This window comes from Diuraphis noxia, unplaced genomic scaffold, assembly GCF_037042655.1.
Source record: "Diuraphis noxia isolate RWA-SAM2 unplaced genomic scaffold, SU_Dnox_SAM2 contig0005, whole genome shotgun sequence".
Taxonomy (NCBI): Eukaryota; Metazoa; Arthropoda; class Insecta; order Hemiptera; family Aphididae; genus Diuraphis; species Diuraphis noxia.
Genome location: NW_028301715.1, coordinates 43,345,988 through 43,372,344, shown reverse-complemented (window position 1 = coordinate 43,372,344; position 26,357 = coordinate 43,345,988). Strand labels below are relative to the sequence as shown.

At 31.4% G+C, this 26,357-nt stretch overlaps 1 protein-coding gene and 1 long non-coding RNA gene across 2 annotated transcripts in view; both read left to right on the top strand.

The window, feature by feature from the left end:
- The window catches only part of LOC149055386 (uncharacterized), a 92,834-nt gene extending 88,718 nt beyond the window's left edge, over window positions 1-4,116 (top strand). Inside the window, exon 3 of the long non-coding RNA XR_016191985.1 lies at window positions 3,683-4,116. This is a non-coding gene — a long non-coding RNA (uncharacterized LOC149055386). The remainder of the gene's footprint in view (window positions 1-3,682) is intronic.
- A 75-nt stretch (window positions 4,117-4,191) lies between these two features.
- Oamb (Octopamine receptor in mushroom bodies) overlaps window positions 4,192-26,357 on the top strand; it is a 47,986-nt gene continuing 25,820 nt past the window's right edge. Inside the window, exon 1 of the mRNA XM_015516939.2 lies at window positions 4,192-4,567. Coding sequence (XP_015372425.2) covers window positions 4,316-4,567 — 252 coding nt within the window. The 5' untranslated portion in view covers window positions 4,192-4,315. The remainder of the gene's footprint in view (window positions 4,568-26,357) is intronic.

Genomic DNA, 26,357 nt, shown 5'->3' with positions numbered 1-26,357 from the left:
GACAGGTGAGAATCAAATGTATGTATATAATGTATTTACTATTCGAGTTTTGATCATATCCAGAGGTGGGAATTACCCGTTTCCGCCAAAATTTGAAATGACCGATTCCGCCATCGCCCGTTTCCGCCAATTTAAAAAAAGGTTCGATTCCCGTTTCCGCCAATTTACCTGCTATTTACTTATTCATAATTAATATACACAACATTTTGTCATAGTTTTAATAAATATAATAATAAAGTAAAAATCACTTATTCATAATTAATATACACAATATTTTGTCATAGTTATATTATATTATAATAATTTTATCGGAGATCGTTCGTTTGTATCTAACTTTGCCTTGTACTGTATCATATGAACGTAGTTTCAGTCAACTCAAATTAATTAAAACATATTTTTACCAAAAATATGGAATATATTATAATAATTTTACCATAGCAGGTAAATTGGCGGAAACGGGAATCGAACCTTTTTTTAAATTGGCGGAAACGGGCGATGGCGGAATCGGTCATTTCAAATTTTGGCGGAAACGGTACATGCCCCCAGAGGTAATGGGATACATCGTTACCTGGTAATCTGGTCACTATATGACCAACAACCGACTGAATGTGCAGGCGGGTCGCGGGGTATCGTGGTTGCCGTGACTGGTATATGGTTGCAGAGAAATAAAGATTACGGCCAGCAGTGGACGTATGATAGTAAACACCGCAATCCGAGACCGTGTCATTATGTTATGTTTGAGTTGTATTCGTAAATACGACGATACTTTCTGATACCACTTATCATCTTGGCCTGGGAATCGCAATTGCCGTGTAGGTATAGCTGGTTGGAACAAGATAGGGGAGGAGCGTTCCTGGGTTCGTTAAATGTGTTTTTGCGTTTATATTACCCAAATAATCATTTTAAGTACGTCATATAGTGTAGAATATAGTTGTAGAGCTCCTATACACACGTGCTTAAAAAAAACTAAATTATTACGCTATACGTCGTTTGCAAAAATCACGCAGTGTAAAATCATCCCGAATACATGTCATGTCCAAAGCTGCCTTTGACCTTATAATATTATAATTATTATGGAATGTCGATTAAGAGGGTAAAAAACAAAACAAAAAATTTAACGTAATTAAACAATTAAAAAACAGAGTTTGGTGAAATATAATATATTTAATTATACCTACATTTAAATTTAAAGGGACCATGACCGACGCACAAACGATTTATCATGTTTGAATAACAATGATCCAATCGTTGTGATAAAATTTCTCCGAACCACAGCCTTTGTAGGTCACGACCTAAATTAGCTGCTTAAAACCAGCGTTTTATTGGCATGGGTCACGAGAAAGATAATATAAAAAAATAGTTAAATTTCGGTATTGTTATATTATATTAGTTTTAAACATTTTAAAACCGAATACGGATACCGTTTAAATTAAAAAAAAAAAGCGGGTAAGTCGTGGATGTCGCTCTGCCTACAAGTGGGTTACTGTAATGGATGGAATTAAATTTGAATCCAATGGTATTATATCATTGTATACGAAAAACGGTTCTGAGCAAAAACGGTTTATCTGTCTAGGATATATAATAGATTATTAAAAATTTTCAAATCTTAGATTTAAAAAGAAAATTTTTTATGAATTACAAGTTTGAAATAATTTGCGAATTTTCGTGATTTTTACATATGTCGTAAAAATTAAAACTTTGAATGCGTGTAAAAAAAAATTGTGACTATGCATTTCTTTTATTTTTCAATTGCTATTGTAAAAATATGATAGGAGCCATGTATTAAATTTTCAAATCTTAGATATAAAAGGAAATTTTTTTTTATGAATTTCTAGCATAAAATAATTTATGAATTTTCGTGATTTTTCCGTATGTTGTCAAAATTCAAACTTTGTATCCTTGTAAAAAAAAATTGTGAACATGAATTTATTTTATTTTTCAACTGCTATTGTTACAATGTGTTAGAAGCCTTTTATTAAATTTTCTAGCTTTTCTACTGAACAAATAAATTTTTATCGATATTTAAAGAAAAAAAACTAAAAAGTTGAAAAATTAAAATGCCAGCAACAGCTATAAACAAATCTAAATATTTTGAAAATTTTATCAAATATATAAAATGCCTATATAAACATTCAGTGAAAATTTCAAGTATCTGCGGTCATTTGTTTTAGAGTTACACCAAAATAAGGAAATCGCTAAAAGAGAAAATCCAATGTTGTAAAAATTTAAATTTCAAATGCTCATAAAAATTTAATTTGAATTTCCGGTGGAATTTTTATTCGTGATAAAGATTGAAAAACTTGTAAGGAATCTTGTATTAAACTTTTGAATCTTAGATTTAAAAACAAATTTTTTTATGAATTTCTAGCTTAAAATAATTTGTGAATTTTCGTGATTTTTACGTATTTTGTCAAAATTCAAACTTTGAATGCTTATAAAAAAAAATTGTGACTATGAATTTATTTTATTTTTCAACTGCTATTATAACAATATGTTAAGAGCCTTGTATTAAATTTTTAAGCTTTTCTGCCTAACAAAAAAATTTAATATCGATATTATTTAAAAAAAAACTAATAATGATCAAAAATTTGAAATGCCTATGAATAGTTCAACTTAACTCGAAATTTTTTGAAAATTGCATGGTGGATAGAATATACTTATATAAACATTAGGTGAAAATTTCATGTATTTATGGTCATTTGTTTTAAAGTTACATCAAAAACCAAAATCAATTTTTTCGAAAAATGAGTGTGCGTAAAATTTCCCGTTTTTCCCTTAATTTTTAGTTTGTTTTTCTCGATTTAATAGAAAAGTATAAAAGCACTTTTACTGCCCCAAAACGTGATGACAAACACATGAAAAAAAGAAAAAGAAAGAAACACACATCATGGTAAAATTAATACATTCATCGCTCCGCTCAGAATCTAAAAAAAAGATTGATATAAAATAAATTATTGTGAAAAAAAATACGCATAAAATAAACAAATGTAATTAACAATATTACATTCAATAAAACTACAAACGGAATAAGCCTGGTTGAGTCGGGTGTGATACATTGGAGCTTTGATATTAAATTCGAAAACAATGATGTATCATCGCATTTTAAAAACAAATCTGAGTGTATTTCTATTAAAACTGCGTTCGTTAAATGTTTTCGTATCTTTTGAAACTTATTCGTAGACTTTTTCACGCTCAGTAAAATTACTGAGAAGATTGAAATATAACTTTTTCTAAGAACTTACCTGGCACATATTTCTTAATCAATGGCATATATACGCTTTAGAGTTTAAACATCAGATGACTTCCTGTTCAACACAAGTGTTGTAAAATGTTTAAAAAAAAACAAAGAATATCCGTAGTAATTACTGCATACGACTCAATTTACTAGACATTTATAAAGAAAAAAGTCTCAACCTGTATTCATATTATTAATATTAATCCGATAAATTGCAATTAATAATTATATACTAGCGTTTAAAGTCTAGTCAATATTTAGTGCTATAAATTCCTCCAAGCCTCTCCCACAAATTTACGCATACGATCACCATTTTTGAATGGATTCATATTATAACCGATTCGCGTTACACGCACTTATTCTGACATTATTATACATTGCAATATTTTATATTATTTTTTAAATTATTTTCTGCAATATAACAAGATTTTATAATATGTGTTTCAGATGAGATCCGAACTAAGCCATTGACGTCACCATGCGGAGAGGTCGTCATTGTTGACACGGTCGGACGACAGAGTACGTAATAATAACGACTATCTCGCGCGTCAATATTTTATCGAGTAGCTTCTGCGATATGAAGTTAAGTCGGTGGCGATGAATGTCGTCGCATCGATGACGGCGACGACGTCAGAGACTGAAACTGCGACCACGCCAAAACGATGACGGGAACTACAACGTGGTCGGCTGCGACCGCGGCGGCGGTTCCGTCGGTGGTCGCGGACACGTGGTAGTGTGCGGCCACTCAACCGAATCGGTCGCTGTTTATAGTCGTCGTGAGCGATTGGCGTTGGGCGACCATAGCAGCAGCAGCAGCAGCAGCAGCAGCAACAACAACAACCAAAACAACACCGACCACATCGAGGCGGAGGGGGCGGGGGCGGCGGCCGTCACGACGGCCGCTCGTCCACGACTGCAACGCGACCGACGGTACGTCGCGCTGGCCCGCTGACCGCGTCGCGGCGACCACCACTGCCCGCGCGCCGAGTACACCGGTCGTCCCGAACGCACGCGAACGGTGCACCGTCCGTCCGCGTTTACCGACGACCGCCAGACACCCGCCGCCGGTGGCCGGGCCCGATGAACCGGACCGAGTGTCAGACGCTGCGCGACTCGCTGGTGTGGAGAGACGCGCAGGTGTTGGGTACCCTGGCCGGCCTGTCCTTCATCGCGCTCATCGTGACCGTCGGCAACACGCTTGTCGTGGCCGCCGTGTTCAACAGCTCCAAGCTCCGGTCGCCCACCAACACGTTCATCGTTTCACTGGCCGTGTCCGACCTCATGGTCGGCGTGGCCGTGTTGCCGTTCAGCGCCACCTGGGAAGTGTTCAAGGTAATGACAATATTATTTATTATTCAATTCCCATCACAATAACAAAAATGCGAGCTAATAACATTTTCGTAAAGTGGCGTCTGAAATGGACAGGTTTACAGGAATTTATGACATCATAATCATCTCTGGGTCGTATATCTAGTCATATGTTTCATATCATCTGCACATTGTGAAACCGATTTAATAATAACTTTCATAAAAAATAAAAAACTGAGAGACATTCAGAAATATGATTAAATATATTGCTTAAAATATTATGGAATGTATGAACAAATATCAAAAGAATATTATTATCCTTTATAGTAATATATCGTTGTAAAACGAAAAAATTTCTATTTTTTACGCGAAACGACATTCAGAAACATGCGATTACAAAACATTTACGACCCCGATTGTTATTAATCATCGTCAATGCGACAACCGCAAATGTCGAAATAAATATTATTTTTGGTAAATTATAAAATATATTATGTGAGAATTTGCTCGAAATAATATTTCAACCACTGATCCTAAGTTCAAAATGGTTAAATATATGTAAATCATACACGTCACGGGTATTGACTGTGAATTATATTATAATAAGACGTATTATCATTTTATGATTAATCACGTTATTATCAAATATGTTTGAAAACTGATTTTAATTAATAATCATTGTTGCAGCAGTTAGTAAAAAAAAAAAACTACAACAACGACTTACTGCTCATTTTTTAGACACTTTGTAATAATCATAAATTACATTTTCATATTAACTATATTATGTCGCCACTCGCGCATCCCGTAGACATGTATCATCAGAGCAATAATTCACGGACACTTGCAGTATATCTACCCATTTTCATGGCGCCACGGCGGCTGGTGGTATATTCAGATTTCAGATTAATAATTTATACATAATAATATGATTTATACACTTATTTATACAAGTACGTGCGAAGACACGATATTTATCTGAAAATAAATGCTCCTTTTATTATTATTATTAATATCAAAATCATCGTTATCATTATTGTTATTATATTGTCATTATCGATTTCGTCAAAACCACGAAGCGTCTAGCGTCTAACCCGAAAAATAATTTATATCATTAATCATAAAGAAAAAATAACCGTATCTCTACGAATGATATTATATAATAATATAATAATAAAATATTATATTATATTATATGTACGCGTGTACGTATTATACAGGGGCTGTTTGTGCTATATATGACACTGCAGAGTGCGCGCATACAATTTATCTCTATGCGACAAAACATATTTTGACACGTTAAACGTTTTTTATACATATATTGTACATATCTGTGTGATATCGGCATAATACATTATATTTTATGCGTATACGATATCGAATAATATATGACGCACACAAACCTATGTATGTTTTCATTTTTTACGATAGGTATGTGTAGGTACCGAGCAGACATATAATACCACACACGAACTTACCAAAAGTGTATATATCATACAATATAACGCGTTAAGAGTAGGCGGAAAAATTTGCGACAGTTTTTTTCCCACGAGGCCAAAAAATACAAATAATTTTATATTACTTATTTTTTTCTCCGACGATGGATAATATCTCCAAATCACACTAATGAAACGTTCATTATAATAATTATATCAGCCGTGGAAAAACAAATTATATTTATATTTCGTATCAGTAGGTAGGTACTACCAATTAAATAACATAAAACATAATTAATAGACACCATTTAATTGATATCGAATTTTAATTTTGAAGTTATACTAATAAGTATAATAGATTACTCATCCTTTTCACAATAGATGATCAGTAGAAAAATAAGTATTAATTGAAAAAAAAAAAAACAATTATAATTAATATATGAAAATATATAGGTACTTATGTAATCAAAATTATTGCCAGATATCAGTGAACATGTCAAAGTAATGTACATTTGTCGAAATAATGCTCAAGCAATTCCGGAAATGTCGTCGATACTACAAAAAAAAAAATTATGTGTAAAAATAATATATTATAATATGTAATATGTATAAGTAAACTCGTAGATTTAAGGAACAGAGGAGCATAACTTATACAGTTATACCATTTGTAATTTATATTAATTAAGTATATGGTACCAACTTTTACTAAAAATTAAATGCTTTTAATTTTTAGGATCAGTAGTCCATTTAGTCCCACACTTACTGCACAAACCAACTAACTTTTACAGTTTTACATACTATTATTACAACAAACTCTAGTTTACCTATAATTTGTGACCATAAAATAAAAACAATTTAAACTTTAAACACACAATGAATTCATTAAATCATCAAAAATTATTATTCGTAATAATAAAATTAAGACAATACGCGAGGACTGCCTATATTTATATTTAGCCTTCTAATAATCTGTAGAATTTTTCGGGTTAAATGTCCAAAATCCGGCGAACTACGCCACTATCTACCTATACTTGTAAAATACCGTGAATTTGTTTCTCAGTTTTGTTTCATCAACTCCGAAAATGAAATTTTATTTTTAGTGTCCTATCAATACTGCTTCTACAGATACAACGTATCGAGTTATATATGAAACGACCGTCTTCGTCTCGATTCGATTAAAGGTCAATCGACTGAATGGTTTGAGTTCAATACCAAGTATGTGGTAATTATATAACGAACAAACGCGTTGCCATTTAAACGAATCGTCTGAAAAACAACGGTCGTTAGCGTAAAAGCGTGTGTAAATGGATTATTAATTATCGGTGAAATGTTACATACTGTTTCGCTAAACGACGACGCTTTTCTAAGGTTTATTCTAGATTATCAATAGTATAATGCAATATTATATCAAAGACAAGACACGAGCATTTTTCTGCATACAAATATAATATGTATTCGAATAAGTATTGGTTAAGTACAAACGGTTAATGTTTTTTCAGTATATGATTTTTTTCGACTTTTATAAACGCGCTTTGTCCATCTAAAATTTCTAACCACACCGACGACGGTGACTAGAATAAGGGATTGATTTATCTTGAGGGTAAAATTCATGAGTGCAGTTTTCCTCATACAGTTATATATATTATATAATTATATTTATCTTATATAAGTTATACAAGAAGAGTCGTATCGTCTAGATCCTTTTTATTATTATTATTAATTTAAAGTTTCTCCGACTCGGTCGACCAAACTTGGTGATACAATATAATAAACTTCTTATCGTTAGGAATAAAAGATAGCTGGATTCTATAACGTTAGAAAGTGGAGCCGTCTGCGCTCTTATTGGTTGATTTTATTATATTATGTATACAATACACTATCTTCAACTGCAGCTTCATTTCATTTTTATATTTAAAAATTAAAATTTCCACAAGTACCAATAACGAACATGTTGTTTATAGTTTATTACGTCTTGGTCAGTAATTATACATAATTTCATAAACTTTTATAAAATTATAACTGCAACACACCACACTGTGCTAGTAAAATAATTTTATCCTCTAAATTTTCTTTCGCATACATAAACAACATTAATTATTATTAATTATTACTACAAAATTTACATTCTTTTCTATATATTTTTAAATAAAGAAAAATAAATCAATGTCTGTAGGCACATATCTTTTAAAGCGAATCGAAATTTTCATATTGTTGCCTTGTTGGTATTATAGCTGTATTTATTTAAATTTCAGCTTAATAGAATTATATATTTAACAGTAAACATATTGACTGCAATCGTATCAAGACGTATTTCGTCACAATATTGTAATTATTTTTTATGACAATTATAATATTTTAAATTATACTATTAAACGTATCCATAATAACATATTGTATTATACACAATGATTTATGAAATAAAAAAATAAAATAAAATAATGAGAGCGTTCTCGCCGTGTTGAATCTGACAAATCTAGAATTTCTTGCCAGAAGTATATTGGAGCGTGCCGTTTGTAGTTTCTATGCTTTACAATACGCATAGTACGATTTTGTGGAATGAGAAACCCTCCCTGAAAAAAATTCTCGGCACATTTTCATGGCGGGGTAGTACAATTATTCTATATTTCGGTCACGTCTAAACGCAAATTTAAAATTATGTTTAGTAAGTACCTCATAGCGTGTACAAGTACAGTATGGCAACAGATAATAATATATACATGATGGGTAGATATTGGGTGGGACTGAGGGAGGGTGTAAAATTGTTCAAAAGAAAACGTTTAGTATCATTACGTCATATTGTATATATTATAATAACAATCGAAATTTAACCACTCGATAAGATAATAATTGCGGAATCAATGTGCCAACAATAGAGTTTAATATACATTATTTATTGTTGTAAATTATTATAAATTGTATGGTACGTCACTATGACAGAAATATTATCGTGATAATCGTATCGATAATATATAAAATATATATGTAATAGTTTTCCTAATTTCTCCTCTGCAGGAGTTACGATAAAATACTAAGTTATTATTGTTCTCATGATTATTGCTGGCTGCTGCTATTCTAAAAGTTTTCATATGAAATTTTATTTTAAATCACAGAACCCGCGAGTGGGAGAAAATAAAAATCGTGAATAAATTAATTTACGATCAAAAATATATTATTAATATTTTTCGTTAATTTCGAAAAAAAAACTCGGATTTAGGATAAAATAAAGTGACTCCAGCGGTAGATGGGATAAGTATTCGTCACGTTTCGATCACCTATAGTGACAAAACTGCTCAAGGCACTGTTGCACGTCATTACTATTTAATAATATATTTATTTTTAATTAAATTAATAAAATTGTGATGGTGATTGATAAATATTATCAATACGTTTCAAAACGTGTTTTAAACAGGAAGTTATTAAAATGTTTAATTCTCGCAACAAATAGATATAGATATATATTTATAAATATTTTTCACGTTCACAAATATTACTTAGACAACAATTTTAACATTTGAGGATTCAAGTGGACAAAATACCTCTTATCTGTGGCCATATTTCGGGCATAACAGTTTACTCGATTGTTACATGCCGTTTTCTGTAAAAACGAATATATTTATCTTAAAAAGTATTTTCATATTTTAGGGTATAATGACATATTATAAGTGTATCGGTTTTGTAAAAATGTTCGATAAAATATTATGCGTTTTCGTCGCGATAATAAAAGCTCTTCGCGAGTCGATTGTTAATCCACACACGCAAAAACCGTATAAGAAACCGTCACAGACGTGGTTTATACGACGTAGGTATGTCATCATTATAAAATATGTATTGAAATATATACACTTCTTACACGTGCAATTTCGAGACTTTGATAAAATCCGCTCAGTAATCAAACAATAACACACGCGTTCAAAAGGAATATTGTCCGTTTCAACCGTTCGGCAAACGTATACCTATACGTGTACGTAATATTGCAGTATAATAGTGGCAGAGTGAAGTAAACGAGAACGATTGAATGTTATACGTACGTAATAATATGTCGTGTGCCGACGACTGTTCTAACAAAATTATCGGTGCACATTACACGCGATAGAAATATTATTAGTATATTATTTGTATTATCCAAGTACCTAATACCTAGATGAAGCGTTTTGAATACTGCGGCGGATCTCTATTTTAAACGCTTTCGTATCGAATACAATTATTATTATTATTATATATTACATATTATTGTATACTATATTATAAGTATGTTACAATATCTAGATAAGCCGTCATTAAATACACTAAACATGAGCAATCTTGTTATTCGGAGAAATATATCTGATTTAAAAAATATTTTTGTCTAGATTTGTCTAGAATCAAATAGAATTTTCAGAATTGATTAATTTTATACATTTTCTTGTCCCTCAACTGCTAACTAAGTATAATATTATATTAATATATTTGAACTTTTTATATACGATGCCATAGAATGTCAGAACTATAACTAATGCAGTAATGCTCCTTTTATTAGATCCATGAGATTAACTAATGATACCAAAATTAATATAGGTATTTAATTTTAAAACTAATGAGTACTTTTTTATATTACTAAATAGTTATGTATTGTTAGTAATTTTATTTAAGTTTTTATTATTTTCATTAGTTTTACCATATCATTTTTTACTTGTTACCTAGCTATTCAATTTTAAGCATTTATTTGCCTATGAAAGGCCATAGTGGGTCAACCTATGCTTAATTATAACGTATTATATAATTACTACTGATATCATTGGCATGAATATGTGGACGTCTCTTCCGGAAGAGGTACATCTGAAATTCGTAAGCCCTTTTTTTTGCACTTCGACTTGTCATGGGTTTATATGGTGACGACGGTGAGGTCATTCATTACTGTGTTGAAAGCATATTTAAATAAATAAATAATAATAATATATATTACTAGTTGAACAAAATTCTTCCTTGAAATTTAAAAGACACAATATAAGTATAATATATACGTCTTTTCCGACGAGAGATAGGTCATCATTATATGTACAATTTTTGATTATCTCTTTGTGTATACAATATTATAATCCCTTTTCGTTAACACAAATTACAGTCCATTGCCCATCGGAATTGTAACGCCCTGTCTGCGGTGATCGTCTCCCGCGAGACAAGCGCCGTAAATTTTTTATTTTCCCGAACAAAAATCATACTCGTGGCTCCATATTATTATGCCACGTACAACATGACGCCCACATACTTATTTTGAGTAAAAAATATTATACTTACAAATTCCATCCTAAACTGACCGGAATAGAAATAAAATATTTTTCTCCGATATCTGAATCGCTATTCACAAGGTCCCATACCACATAACCCACCATGCTCATACACCAAATATTATATGCATGCCATGGATGCTATTATAAGATTTTTTAATATTATTACTACAAAACTATTACATATTATGCTTCCAAGCTGAGTCGATCACTAAAATATTTTCGTGAGATGGTTTCACAATTATTCGTAAGTGTATATATGTATATGACAAAACCGGTGTAGCTCTGACTTAATATAATATTAGAAGGATACGTCAAAAATCTGCTCTCGGGATTCCAAAAAACTAAAAATATAAAACATTAACGTTCAACATGAAAATCTGAGGACAAATCATTTTTAATCGTTAATTGAAACTTAATATTATTATATTTAACATTTTAATTGAGTTTCTCATTTAATTTGTTATTACGTCAAGGTCCATTTCAATGGCCCCCCCACTTTAAAAATTTGAACTTCTGATCTAGCCAATCGTTTGTGCATCGTTTGTGCAGAAATGTGCACCAGGTCCCAACGTTTGTGCACAAAAACCCTTGGCGCTATCTCAAAAACAAAATGGGGGGGCTATTGAAACGGTAGCCCCCCCACCTTTGAAATTTGAACTTCTGACCTAGCCAATCGTTTGTGCATCGTTTGTGCAGAAATGTGCACCAGGTCCCGACGTTTGTGCACAAAAACCCTCGGCGCTATCCCAAAAACAAAATGGGGGGGCAATTGAAACGGCACACCCCCCTTTTGGAAATTTTACATTGTATATGCACCAAACGTTTGTGCATCGTTTGTGCAGAAATGTGCACCAGGTCCCGACGTTCGTTAGGTTTTAGGCTTATTGGGTATAGAATCAAGTCCAAAAGCTGAAGACTTTTGTAATGACATCAATTCTGATTTTCATGAAGATTCTGATAGTGACGATATTCAGGATAAGATAACAGAAAAAGAAATGAAATTTAACATTACTCTTAGTGCCGAAGAATGGAATAATTTGCAAACAAGTGATGTATTGTACAAACGTAAGAATTTTTTATCAAGAACTTATAGTATACTAAAACCAGGCATTTGGGCAGATATAATGCATAGTCATTTTTGGGACCAAACTAAATTCCCTTGTTCCGTGTCTTATAAACGAGCTAAAATTTACCAAAATGGAACTAATTACTGTGAGTTCTTTGCAGAGTGTACAACATGTGAGAGTAAGTTATATGGAGTCTTAGAAAATAAACCATCCATTAATTGTCGTGCTGTATTCCGCTGTACTTATCGAGGGAATTATAATGAATGTGTGGTTGGAAAAAAAAATATATGTCATCACAGCAAAAAAAATATTTTCTAGATAAAATTGTAAATGGTAAAATGTCTGCTTCAGCAGCTAGAAGATTTGAAGCTAATAAAATAATGAATTTTGGTGATAAGGAACCAAGTCATTTACCGACTAGTAATGCCTTACGTATCGCTAAGTGTAGAGAACTAAAACAAGGCAGAGAAGATAATGATCCTGTATTAGCAATCTGCAAAATGAAAAATATAAATCCTTATATAAATGTTATTAAGGATATTGGATATGACCGGTTTTTCGTACATTACTGGAGTGCAACAGAATTGAACGTTTATAGGAAATATGTAAGAAACAATAAATGTCCTACTATTTGTATCGACGCTACCGGTAGCTTAGTAAAAAAACCTTTATTACTCTCTAATCGGAATACAAAACACATACTGCTTTATGAAATTGCTATTCATGATAAGCTACTGGCTTCACAATATTCAGTTTCTCATATGCTATCTGAAAAGCACGACAATAATTCGATTCACCATTGGTTAGAAGAGTGGATTCGAGATGGAGCTCCAAAGCCGAAACAAGTAGTAACGGATATGTCATTAGCTTTGATGGTGGCAGTAATTAAAGCTTTTACTCAGTTTAATACGATTTTATCTTACATTGAAAGATGTTTTGATTGTTTATGTGAAAATGAATTAGATTTACCTCAATGCTTTGTTCGCAATGATGTTGCTCATGTAATTAAGCTCGTTACAAATTGGTCATCATTTCGTTCAATAGATATAAGAATAAAAGATTTCATTGTACGAGTAATTGGCCAAATTATATTATGTGAAGATTTTTATGACGTTCGAAACATATTTAAGCATTTATTTTGGCTTATTTATAGCAAAACAGATGGTACTTTAAACGATGGCCAAAATACTTATGCAGCACTAGGTTTAGACTTTTTACGTAAGAGGATTGCAACTGGAATCGTAGATCAATATTTGACTGTCAGCTCTTCAAAAGTTAATTTGACAGATGATGATGACTCAGAGTATGAGTTTACTGTATATGAAAACCAGCATCATAACGAAAATTGTACATCTGACAAAAAAAAAGGTCCTTTTTATGAAGCTATAAAAGAAATTGCATTGAAGTGTGAGGAACAAGTTGAATTTCAATTGGGAAATCATGACAACCTCTACTACCTACCAACTGTAATACCAGACATACTGAATTTGTGTACCTATTTACCATTGTGGTCTGGAATAATGTGTAAGTCTTTTAAATATGGAGATAATCCCCCATCGAGTGCGGCAATTGAAAGTCAATTTAATGACTTAAAAAATAGGGTATTAAAACATGTAAATTCTGTGCCGATGAGAGTCGATGATTTTTTAAAAATTCATATTGAATCACTTAATGGTAGTATGAAGTTAGTGAATGCCAAAATGATCTCACAGAAATCGAAAAATTACCCAATATGTACGAATGAAAAATCACAAATAATTAACAAGAAATCACCAAATTATAGCATTTCAACAAACAAAGATCGATCTCCAACTTGTAACGAGGCACTAAATAATCATTCATGCCAATCTAATATTCATGAAAATCAATATAAATTCCAAAAGGTAACAGAAGATATTTGGTGCGTAGAAACAAACTCAGATGAGTTAATTGAAAACAATTTGGAAAGTACAATCGATGAAACTAACCAAATTGTGGATAATGGTTCACCAGAAAATTATGATACATTATTTGATGTAGACATGGAAGATGATACAATTGAAGATTATAACCCATTAGAAAAAGAAAAAACGAAAAAAGTAACACAAAATATACATTCAGTGCCAAATTTGGAATATGAAAAAACGAGTGAGGAAAATTGGAGAAACGTTTTGAAAGGTTCAAGGAAAAGAAAATCTATTTATTTGACACCTAACCGTGAAATTCTATTAAGAAATATAGATTCTCGTGCAAAAACTAAAATTATAGGTTTGATTAAAAATGGCAGTAAGTCAAAATTTATGTCTATAAAATGTAAAAATAGCAGTTATGTTTTGTCTAACACATGCTCATTTGACACAATTATACAAATGTTGGCAGTAGCCTATTGTGATAGCACTGCATACACAAAATATGTAATAGATAATAAAGACCAAAGTACATTGTGGCAATTAATATTTTGTTTGCTTCGTGATGGCGTAACAGTACAAACTTACAAAAAACGTGTTGAAATTTTAAGCGATTTGTACCCGGGAGAACCAATATTGAATGGTATCACGTATTTGTCTGTCGAACAACCAATCGATAGTATGTTAAATAATTTATTAAAAAATTATGAAAGTGTACAAATAGAGGAACAGTGCAGTTCATGCAAATTCAAAAAGTTGGATAAGAAACCGTTTTTAACTATTTGTGTCACAGAAAAGACGCCTACTAAAAGACAACTTAGTATTTTGATAAATGAAGAAATAAAACAACTATACATCTCAAATACTTGCCAAATATGTGCTGGTATAGTTGAGGTAACTGTATTACTCGGAGAACATGTATTTTTTAATTTGATTAATTTAAATAATACAACAGATGCCCAATTTACTGACACACGTATCCTTCTCAATCATATTCCAAAATACATTTCAACACCGCAGTCTCAATATTACTTGAGAGGATTGGGAACTACGCCAGACACTCAACAATCAACCATATCATACAAAAGCATTGGTCATTATCATGCTCACACATTTAGGAATCCGATTAATTCGTGGCAATTGTATGACGACACTAAAGACATTGTAAAGCAGATAAATGAAAATACAAAAGTGAATCTCCAAATTATATTGTACACCAAGTAATTTAAAATATGATTTTTTTTTTGTCTTAGATTAAGTTTTTATTACTAAGGTAATTATATTTCTTTTTTATATATTAAAATAACTATGAAAATTATTAAAATTTTAAAGATTTTTTATAATGTTTTTATCTTTGTGATAACTTATAGTATTAATAACGTATTGTATATTATGTACTTTGTATATATATATAATATATATAACATATAATATTTACAAACAAGAGTTACGAAGAACTTTATTTTATTTTTTGAATTAATGTATAGTCTATTGAGTATTTTTTTATTTTTTTTTTTTATTATCACGTTCGTAACATAATTATTATATTGTATAATTATTTTTTTTTGTTTTTATTTTTATTTTTATTTATTTTTATTTTATTTTTATTTTTTTTATAATAACGTTATAATGTTATATGACAAGATTTTGTATATTATGTTCATTATTATTTTTGGTTATTTGAACAGTTTTTAAAGTTTTATTAATAAAAGAATACAAAAGCAAAAATGCAAATAAATAAATAAAGTGTTTCAATAATATTATATTCCATTCAAACAAACTAATATTTAAAACATATAATTCATACAACACAACATTTAAAAAAATACTATATATCTTTTATTTCTAGGAAATGAGATGGTTATATAAAAATCCTGTAACCTGCAGTATTACCTAAATAATATTTACTAACATAAAAAATATATCAAATTTCCAAAAGGGGGGTGTGCCGTTTCAATGGCCCCCCCCCATTTTGTTTTTGGGATAGCGCCGAGGGTTTTTGTGCACAAACGTCGGGACCTGGTGCACATTTCTGCACAAACGATGCACAAACGTTTGGTGCATATACAATGTAAAATTTCCAAAAGGGGGGTGTGCCGTTTCAATTGCCCCCCCATTTTGTTTTTGGGATAGCGCCGAGGGTTTTTGTGCACAAACGTCGGGACCTGGTGCACATTTCTGCACAAACGATGCACAAACGATTGGCTAGGTCAGAAGTTCAAATTTCAAAGGTGGGGGGGCTACCGTTTCAATAGCCCCCCCATTTTGTTTTTGAGATAGCGCCAAGGGTTTTTGTGCACAAACGTTGGGACCTGGTGCACATTTCTGCACAAACGATGCACAAACGATTGGCTAGGTCAGAAGTTCAAATTTCAAAGGTGGGGGGGCTACCGTTTCAATAGCCCCCCCATTTTGTTTTTGAGATAGCGCCAAGGGTTTTTGTGCACAAACGTTGGGACCTGGTGCACATTTCTGCACAAACGATGCACAAACGATTGGCTAGATCAGAAGTTCAAATTTTTAAAGTGGGGGGGCCATTGAAATGGACCTGTTACGTCATGCCATTTGAAAAAAAAAATATGAAAAAAAAAAATGCAAAATTGTGATTTTCATTTACATAATGTTGCTTATAAACAACAATTAAGTAAGTACCACAAATATAATCTATTGAATCAAATAATAAATAATTATACACCTTACTTGGTAAGGCTTATTACCACATTATATTTTATATTATATGTCCAAAACGAATTTGTATACGTATTATACACAAATATTCTATGTTCGAGATAATATTTATAAGTTGCACCATACATATCGAGTCATCATATACTCATATTATACTTCTATATGGCAATTACACGTGTATTATAAATAAAACATATATACAATACATTAATTTCCTTGCAGGTATGGTAAAATAATTATAATTAATTAAACGATGTAACATTATTTTAAATGTAATACTGTGATTAAAACATATACGGTCTATTCAAAAAGATATCAATATATCATTTCTATGAAAAATGAATTGTATTTTAGTAATTTTGTAACGTGGTCGGGGATGACCCGTTAAATATAAGATATTCAGGGAATAAATTAGTTCTTTTTCACCGTAGCTCGGGAGCATGAATGGTATTAGGATCTTAGGTATTAGGAATAATACAAATAAATAACGATTGATCTAAATTATTATTAATACAAACAAATTTACTATTACTTACGATTTACGATTACAAAGTTACCAAAAATGTGGGATTGTACGGAGTTCAGGTGCGCAAGTTCGGTGGAACATTTAATTAATACAATATATTATAAATAAAAATTATTGAACAATACTAAAACACTTTTCTTTATTTTTTCCACTTTCACTATTTTCAGGTAGCTTTAATCTATATATAAAAAAAGGAATCAATTTATATTAAAAATGTCTCCTAAAATAAATGTACTTACTTATATTTTGATATTTTGATATTAATCGAAACAATCGAAACTATAAAAAATATTTTTTTTTTCTTATATTATAATTGAAAATAGTATAAATTTAAAAAATTTCCAATAAAACAAAAAAAACATCAAAATATGCACTAAAAGATGAAATATGCAATTAAAATTGTAAAATAAGCTCTTAAAATAGAAAAATGACGAAATATGCAAAAATATGATTTTTTTAAATCGTTATGACATGAAACAAATTTTGTGCTCACTTAGCATATCATACGATCAACCAGAATAAATATGCAAATGCATACAAATCCTCGCTCTAGTAATATATAATTAAACGTACCTAACCCTATAGTGTAACGTTCATTGTATAACCTTTAAAATAATTAGTACAGGCAAAATTAAGTCCATAAAATTAGAGATGTAGGCTTAAACCTTCAAAATATTAAAATCATAAAGTGAAATTATTAAATGTTTTATAAATTGCAAATTTTTTTACGAAATACATAGTTCCTTAGATAAATATATAAATATTAAGTAGCAAAAACACTCTAAAAAGTAGGTATACAATAGTCGGTTTAACTATACTATATAGTATATAATACTATAAATTATACTATTGAGCGTATAAAATATAAAATTGGTTCAAAATGAAAAAATAAAAAATATTGATGACTTGGATTTTTATACAAATATTTTATTCTGTTTTTTCATCATCGTTCATGTTTAATTTGTTTATTATTCTAGGTGTAATCAATATTTAAATTATTCAAAAAAGCACGAATTTTGTGTATGCGTATACCCCAGACGCATATTTACCATGTTTATTTGAATATAAATTTGGACGTATACCCTAAGAAATTGTATTCTCTTTGAAATGATATAACTAAAACCAGAGAAATAACAATTGAATTATAAAATCACGAAGAATCTGGCTAAACAATGACTTCAGAGACGCCCGCATATTGTATTATTTCAAACGTCGTTGCTGACTGTACTGACTACTTAACGTACTTGGGGCGGAATAGAGCAGTTGGTAACTGTTTTAAAACCACAACATTTATACTGACAACATATTTTATTAAGATATTATTATCTCCCAAGACTTAAATCACGAATTGCAGGGGTCGGTACCGCGGTACAGCGCATCTATACTTTACCACCGCGTGGGTGATACAGCTGTACAACATATTTTTTGTCTTGACGCGAAGCTTATAAATTATTTTGATTTATTTCAAAAATGTTTATGAGATCTAACAGTTTACGAACAATATTAAGAATTAATGAATCGTACCGATTTATGCACTCTGATATAGTCACTATTTATTTTTTTTTATCATCGTTGTTGTTATTTTTATCGTTGTTATTGTACCTACTGCGAACAACAGAACAAATCAAAAACCAATCAACGCTGAACGAATTATAACGGAGTTTCACAACTTGCGAGTTCCTGTCCATCCATATATACTCACTATATTCATTATCATTACTCACATAAATAGAAACAGACGTTAATACGTTATGTGCGTCATATAGGAAGATTTATAGTACCGTCTAGGTATCTACGCAACCACTGTCGAATAGTCATGCTTAATTTCAATTTGACGTTTTCGATTGTATACACGAGTGGAACGACTACTCGTAAGGTAGGGAATTACAGGGTGAATGGTCGATGGGGAGGCTGAGAAACTTCACCCTCGTTCGCTTTCCCTCGCCCACTTCACCCCGCTCACGAACATACGCATCATAGTATCATACACGATCGCATCCACCCACACACGCACGCGCCCACACGATCACCATTTCGTTCAGATTCATTAAGCAAATTTAATTACCTACCCAAATGAATGGGAACATGATGTTTTTGGACTTGCTACGCTCTGGTCCGCTGTAGTTGTGAAGCGAGTAGGTACATATTATTTATATATATTATAAACAGTAGCGGATCTGAAGAACATTTGAGGGGGGGGGGTTGAATTGGTATCATAAATTGATAGGTAATAACAAAGACGTAACCGAATACACATTTCCAATTTTCATATTAAAAAAAATTCCTTTTTTTTGTATCATTTATTCATAAGTTAAATGTTAGGTATAGCTATGACTTATGAATTTCATATTCTTTTTATCATACGGCGCTATAGTTTAAGTAAAAAAATTCCCTAGGGAGGGGTAATCGCCACGTCGCCCCACCCCCAAATCCACCACTGATTATAAATATATAAAATATATTATAATTACGAAATTTCACTATAAAATAATAATAATATAGCCGAGGCGCCGACGTTGATCTTCTCTTAATGCATTTTTAATTAATTGGGGGTAGAAAGAGAATCTCTGGCACCGATTCTAAGTCGCTCGACATTTCCCAAGGATAATAATTTTTATTTAACGAAATAAAAACGAAAAATCTCTTATACCATCTTTTTTTTGTTCATTTTACAAAGTCACTGCTTCAGCCGTATTATATAAATATATAATATTTCATATTATATACTTTCATTTAGTTTTATACGTTTCGAAACGAAACTGGCGAATGCGCGCGCACACACACATACACACACACACACACACACGTATATATATATATATGCCTGTGTTCCATCTTATCAACTTAGAACAATTGAACATTAAATAAAGTTTTTTCCTTAGCTTTTATAAATAATTTAATCATTATAATATCAAAGACAATGTACAAAAACATTGTCGGATACTTCGGTATTAAAATCCGACCCTAGAAAAACCTGTATTTTAACCTTTGTCCGTGGAAAATATGTATAAAACATAGAAACCTATAAATTACTAATAATTAAGCGTGTATGAACTGTACGTATAAAACAATATACGTATGATACGTGTAGTCTGTTTGTGGAAAGACCAGGACTGCGCGACGGACGAAAACTCGTCGTTCCTCACCCAATACAACTCGTAACGGCTACATCACCGTCAGTCGTATGCACGAAATGGTCCTGGTCTCTCGGCGAATAGAGTTTATTTAAGTAGCGTTTGAATGGATCGATTTTAATTTAACGTTGCGATATTGATAATTGATATTAACTTTAAACCGATTGCTAGATATTAATAAACCAAACAAATGCATCGGTTGAGTAGCCATTGAAAATCATCTCGAACATAACCATTTCTTTTGATTATTTTCGGGAAAAAAAGTAGGTATTTAAAAGATAACAATATTTCTAGAGTAAATAATTTTCATATATATATGAATTAAATTTTTTTCACTTATTTCGATACAATGTGTACCTGGCTTATTTCGTTTACCTACCTAAATACATGCATACCACGATATCTGCTGAAAAAAATCATTCATTGTTATTACATCACACAATTCTCTTGATAAAGTCAACATACCTAATGTATATTATTTTAACTAATTAATAATATGATAATACTTGATCACTAATCACGCTGTATAATATGTTAACGTAATTAATATATTACTACACAAATTTTGTCTATGTGTCTATTTTAAAATTAGATCTTAAAAATGTAATAATAGTGACTATTAAGTTAACTACGATTATAGTAGGTAATGCGTATGTGTTAAAGTTCGATCATCAAAGTATTATGTTAATTATTCAAATATATTTACCTAAAAGTTCGATGGAATAATCATGAATTCCGCAAACAGTCAATGGTTCAAACTCACCGAAAATTATTAAACAACTTGAATACTATGCAACCGATTGTACAATATTATTTTAACCACTCAAAGCCTACATGAAATTTCGATTTATATTTCGATTATTGAGTATTAATCCAAACGCATAGGTACCTATTTAATAATGTTAGTTATGATAAGTATTGACCTCATTTTTCACTGCATCTCTATATAAAATATTATTTATCCTGTCGATTTATAATTCCATTATTGTATGTATAATATCGTTGTAAATAATTTGCTGGTTATCATAATTATAGTAGCATGCTTCTGACTATTTTGAGTTAACGTTTAATTGTAATGATTGGGCCATAAAATATAAAAGTTAAACCTGTAAACAATGCAAAGAAAATTAAAATTACAGGGACAACGGGTGACGATTCGCTTATCGTAATTATTGTGTGACTAACAGTTGTGATAGAAGTTTATAAATTATTCTGTGGATGGACGTTCTTAGTTTTAATTGGTGTCTGGTGATCAATAGATTGAAAAAGTCATTATTTTTGATGCTATAGCTGGAAGTTTTCTAGAACAAAGATAAAATAGAAAAATTTGAGATTTTAAGCACTGAAACATAGTGAAACTGTTATTGATTGAACTTTAGGATGGAAAGTCGTCGATGGGTTAAAAAAAATTAGAGTGCCAGTGAGATGTAATCATATTTTACTGTGATATTTCTGTCACTTTACTTTATATACAATTACTATAACATCGAGTTGTTTTCATTTGTGCAGTGACTTATAATGGAGATGGTGTTTTTTTTTTCTTCCGATTTTCAATAAACTGTGTGGTCGGTTGTCAGTGTTGGACAGTTATAAGGAATGGATGAAGATCGAATAAGATAGAGTTCACGAAAAAAGTTGAATCACTGAAAGCTTTGCCTGAACTATGTTACTGGCGTTTTTGTGAAACTATATGTTAGATAGCTATATCTTTGTTATGTTATTTATATCAATGTGTACATATTAACAAATTATTTACGTGCACTTAATATTTTAAATTCTTTAAAGTGTAACATTTTTACTATCGAGTATTTATTCAAAGTTACAAAGTTAGTAGTTACTTGTTTAAAAACTATCGGAAATCCAAGTTTTCATTGTTTTCGGTATTTTCGTCGAAGTTTGGATTTTGGATTTTATTTACCATTAGTTGTGATTATAATGTGACTATTACGAAATAGAATAAGATTTAACGGCTTACAAAAAAAAAAACTTTTGATTTAAGTACCGAAAATATATTTCAAAGCACAATGATTGAATTATTGAAATTTAAATTGTAAACTCAAAAATGTTACTATAAAAAAATGTACAATAAAGTACGTTTAAAATTATTTTAATTTTAGGAAAAAGGTACATATTATTTTGTTTAAGTTCTAACCAATCAAATTCCATGTGAAATCTCGTATGGTGTATTGATATTTGGTATTACAGTATAGTATAATACTCGTATTATATCTTTTATGAGAGTACAAAACTAATGCCGAAAGTCCGGACACTATGCCAGTAGTATAATACTCTTGACTGTGGAATACTATCTAACCACTAAAAATTTAAAATCATCGTAAAAACGTGAAAGACTAATTAGAAACGAAAATGCAAATGGTCCGTTTAATTAATAATTATGGTAATTCATAATGGATACATTAAAAAGGATTCGATACCTTTAATTTCTGTATTTTTTTAATGCACGTATGACGTAGAATTTTAGCTTTGTTGTTTGCCAAATGTAAGATAAGTATAGTGAAGCGATAAGAATTTTAAAAATAGATTTTATATTGTCGTCAAGTCTATTCTTGAGAATGACTTTACCACATTTTTTATATTATCCCCATAAATTCCTTGTTCTAATGTGAATTAGAATTCCAAAATTCTAATGTTTGTTTGTAGTTAGGTGCTAATTTCTCATTATAATATTAAAATAAAATTACACCCAAACAATGGTCCACCGAGATTTTCTCCGATGGCCGCTAGCCGTATCCAGGCTTGTAATCAGGCACAGATGATAACTAATAATATGACACACAGATAATATTACAACGTACGTGGGATCGAATCGGTCGCCGTGGAGAGGAGAACGAGGAAAAACGCAGAAAACATTTGGTCAGTTGAGCCTGTTATTATTATACACAAACGAGTATATGGTAAAAATCCGTCACCGTCTGCTGTGTGGCATTTCGCGTAGAGGCCGTGCATTCTGTTGGGCATCGGGGCATCGGGGCGGGGGAGGGGGTTGACCTTATTTGCCCCGGAAACTGTTCAGCGGACTCGTGCGGTTAGGAGGGGACTGCGGAGGATGAGTGGAGGTGTGTCTATTTATTTTTACCATCCCTTACGGGTGCCCATCGTCAACCAACCCCTAAACCCCTCCCTCTCCCATCAACCCATCACCGAACCTATTGTGGAACACCCGTGGTGACGTGTAGTATAGTATAGTCTTTCAACCGTCGCAGGTATATTGCGTGACCTATTCAATCCACGTGATACACACGGAGACTATACAGGGCGTATACCGTGATGATACTGTACGGACAGTGTTGGACGAAGAACCACGGCTAAAACTGTAGCTTTGTACACAAAAGTATGTATGTGTGTGTTTTTGTATGTGTGTGAGTATAACACTAGGTAACGACTTTACGCCAATTTCCACGTTTTCCGACCGTGTACGTACACACTATTCGACCAATGGCGACGGCAGAGGTGATGGCAAACGATTCAACGGGGTCAGAGCCGGTGTATATACATATATTACTGTTATGTATCGTACTACGATTTCTATGGTGCTAAATAAGACCTACATCACCTTTTCTTCTTCCTACGAGCTGTACGACGAAGGGGGTGGAATTTATAAAGCGACGGCGAAGGTTTATCACCTACAACAATCGGCGTTTAAAAAAAAATAAAAATAAACTGCTCGTTCGAAAATTAGTACTTATTATACAGGGTGATTCACCAAACGTGTTCGCCTCCATTTTTCGTTGAATAATGAATTTATTCGACTTCTGATTTTTGGAATTTTTTAAATAAGATTGTATACTCAAAGAACACGTTTTCAATGAATCTTTTTTTACTGTGGTGATGAGTGTATTGTATAGCGATAAAAAATTTTGTTTTCAAACGAGTATCTATATCTTTTTATGTAAAACTGTTACTGGGTATTTTTTTTGATGTTGATATATATAGTTTGAAAATAGAACGATAATTGTTTCTCAGTAGTTAAAATATTTATTATTTAAGACATATTCTTAGATAAAAGTCCTTAGTTATGGGTTTACAGAAATATAGTGTTCATTATATTTAGGACATTTTACAAATTATAAATGATAATAGACGAACATTAATGATCTAGTTTCTTGTGTCCTAGTCACCATTAAAGGCTAGGGAATATGGTCCATTGTTCATATATTTCAAACCTCTAATGGGTATATTTCAGACTAAGCACACAATGTTAAATAATTCGCTTTGTGTTTTGCACTCGTCTCGTCAAAATGTACAGAAAAAAATATCCACTTAATTGTTATTTACAGTTTAAAAAAAGGTAGTAGGGGTTCTCATTTGAAAATAAAAGTGTTTGTCTCCACAGGGTTGTACTCCTTCGGTTGAACAACGAAAAATATCGAGAATTCTTTGTGCGTATAAGTAGATATGGTTTTGAAAAATGCAAAAATCAAATTTTGAAAACCACTGCATTATGGTGGGGGGGGGGGGGCAGAGGATGATCGTTTCTGATGAACTACTCTGTATAAGTACCTATATTATGTTTATAGGTTTGCGTGTCGAAAAAAAAGGGCCAACAATTTTTTTCCTTCAAAATAATCATCATAAGTGCTTGGTAGCTTACCCTTCTATTCGCACTCCTTCAACTCAAACATGGTTTTCGCTACACTCTCGTTTACCACAAGACACATAGGCACACATGACAATAGCGTAATATAAGAAAGTATATTATTATTTACTGCAATAATAATAATAATAATACCATAATTAATATTAAACGTGTCAAATATTGTTCGTGGACTCGAACGAATAACAGAAGATTATTCATTAATATTATAGACCGCTATCACGGTTTATGTCTTGTGTAATTTTCGCCAATAACAATATAAAATCAAAAATAATTCCTTCTTAATCGTAGTAGTATTTATACACGTAAAATGATGATCAATCCACACAAAATGTACATATTTTCACGATGTATGCGCGTGTTCAGTGATCGTATAAAGTATAACAATCATTTGCATATATCCATAATATATTATAGGTGCCTATTCTGTAGGCGGCGCTAATCGTTATGGACATAAATCAAACGCGTCGACGAATATTCATAGTGTTTCATTAGTAGGTATATGGACATAGGTAAATGTATTTGATGTAAGGATCTTAAACATTTTCCCCCAGTTTCGAAAATAACTAGAATAATATAATAATAATATAATAGCACTCCGAGGACTCATTCAATTATTTTCATTATGTTCACTCTTTAACCGTGTGATGCTTGTGGAGCTAACGTGAATGGCAAAATTAGCGTAAAGCCATTTATGTTCAGCCACTTTCACGCATCAAAGTACCTACAATTTTTTTCCGCGCTTACACACGGAGGATTTAATTTCCGGTGATTTTTTTTTCACCAATTCTCGGATGACAATTTTTACTGTAAATAATAAATTACAAGATATATTTTAACATAATTTATGCGTAAGTTACCCATAACTGTATTTCAAATAATATATTAGCTCTCCCCCCTTTAGTAGTTACCTTTTTTATAATATATCATATAATATTTAGTTATATTTACTAATAATGTAGTTTAATGTGTAAATCTAATAAAATAACTCACACTTCTATACGTCTACCTATTATATTAGTGATATATACTGATACTTTTCATCCAGTCATGAAGGTGCGTTCTGTGCCAAGACAGGAAGAGAATCGTTTGTTTTTGTATTGTGCGTAACTAATTTCCACAAGTACCTATACAATGTTCAGATATAAACACAAATGTTCGAATGATGTAAGTTTTCATTATGATTTACAACTATTAA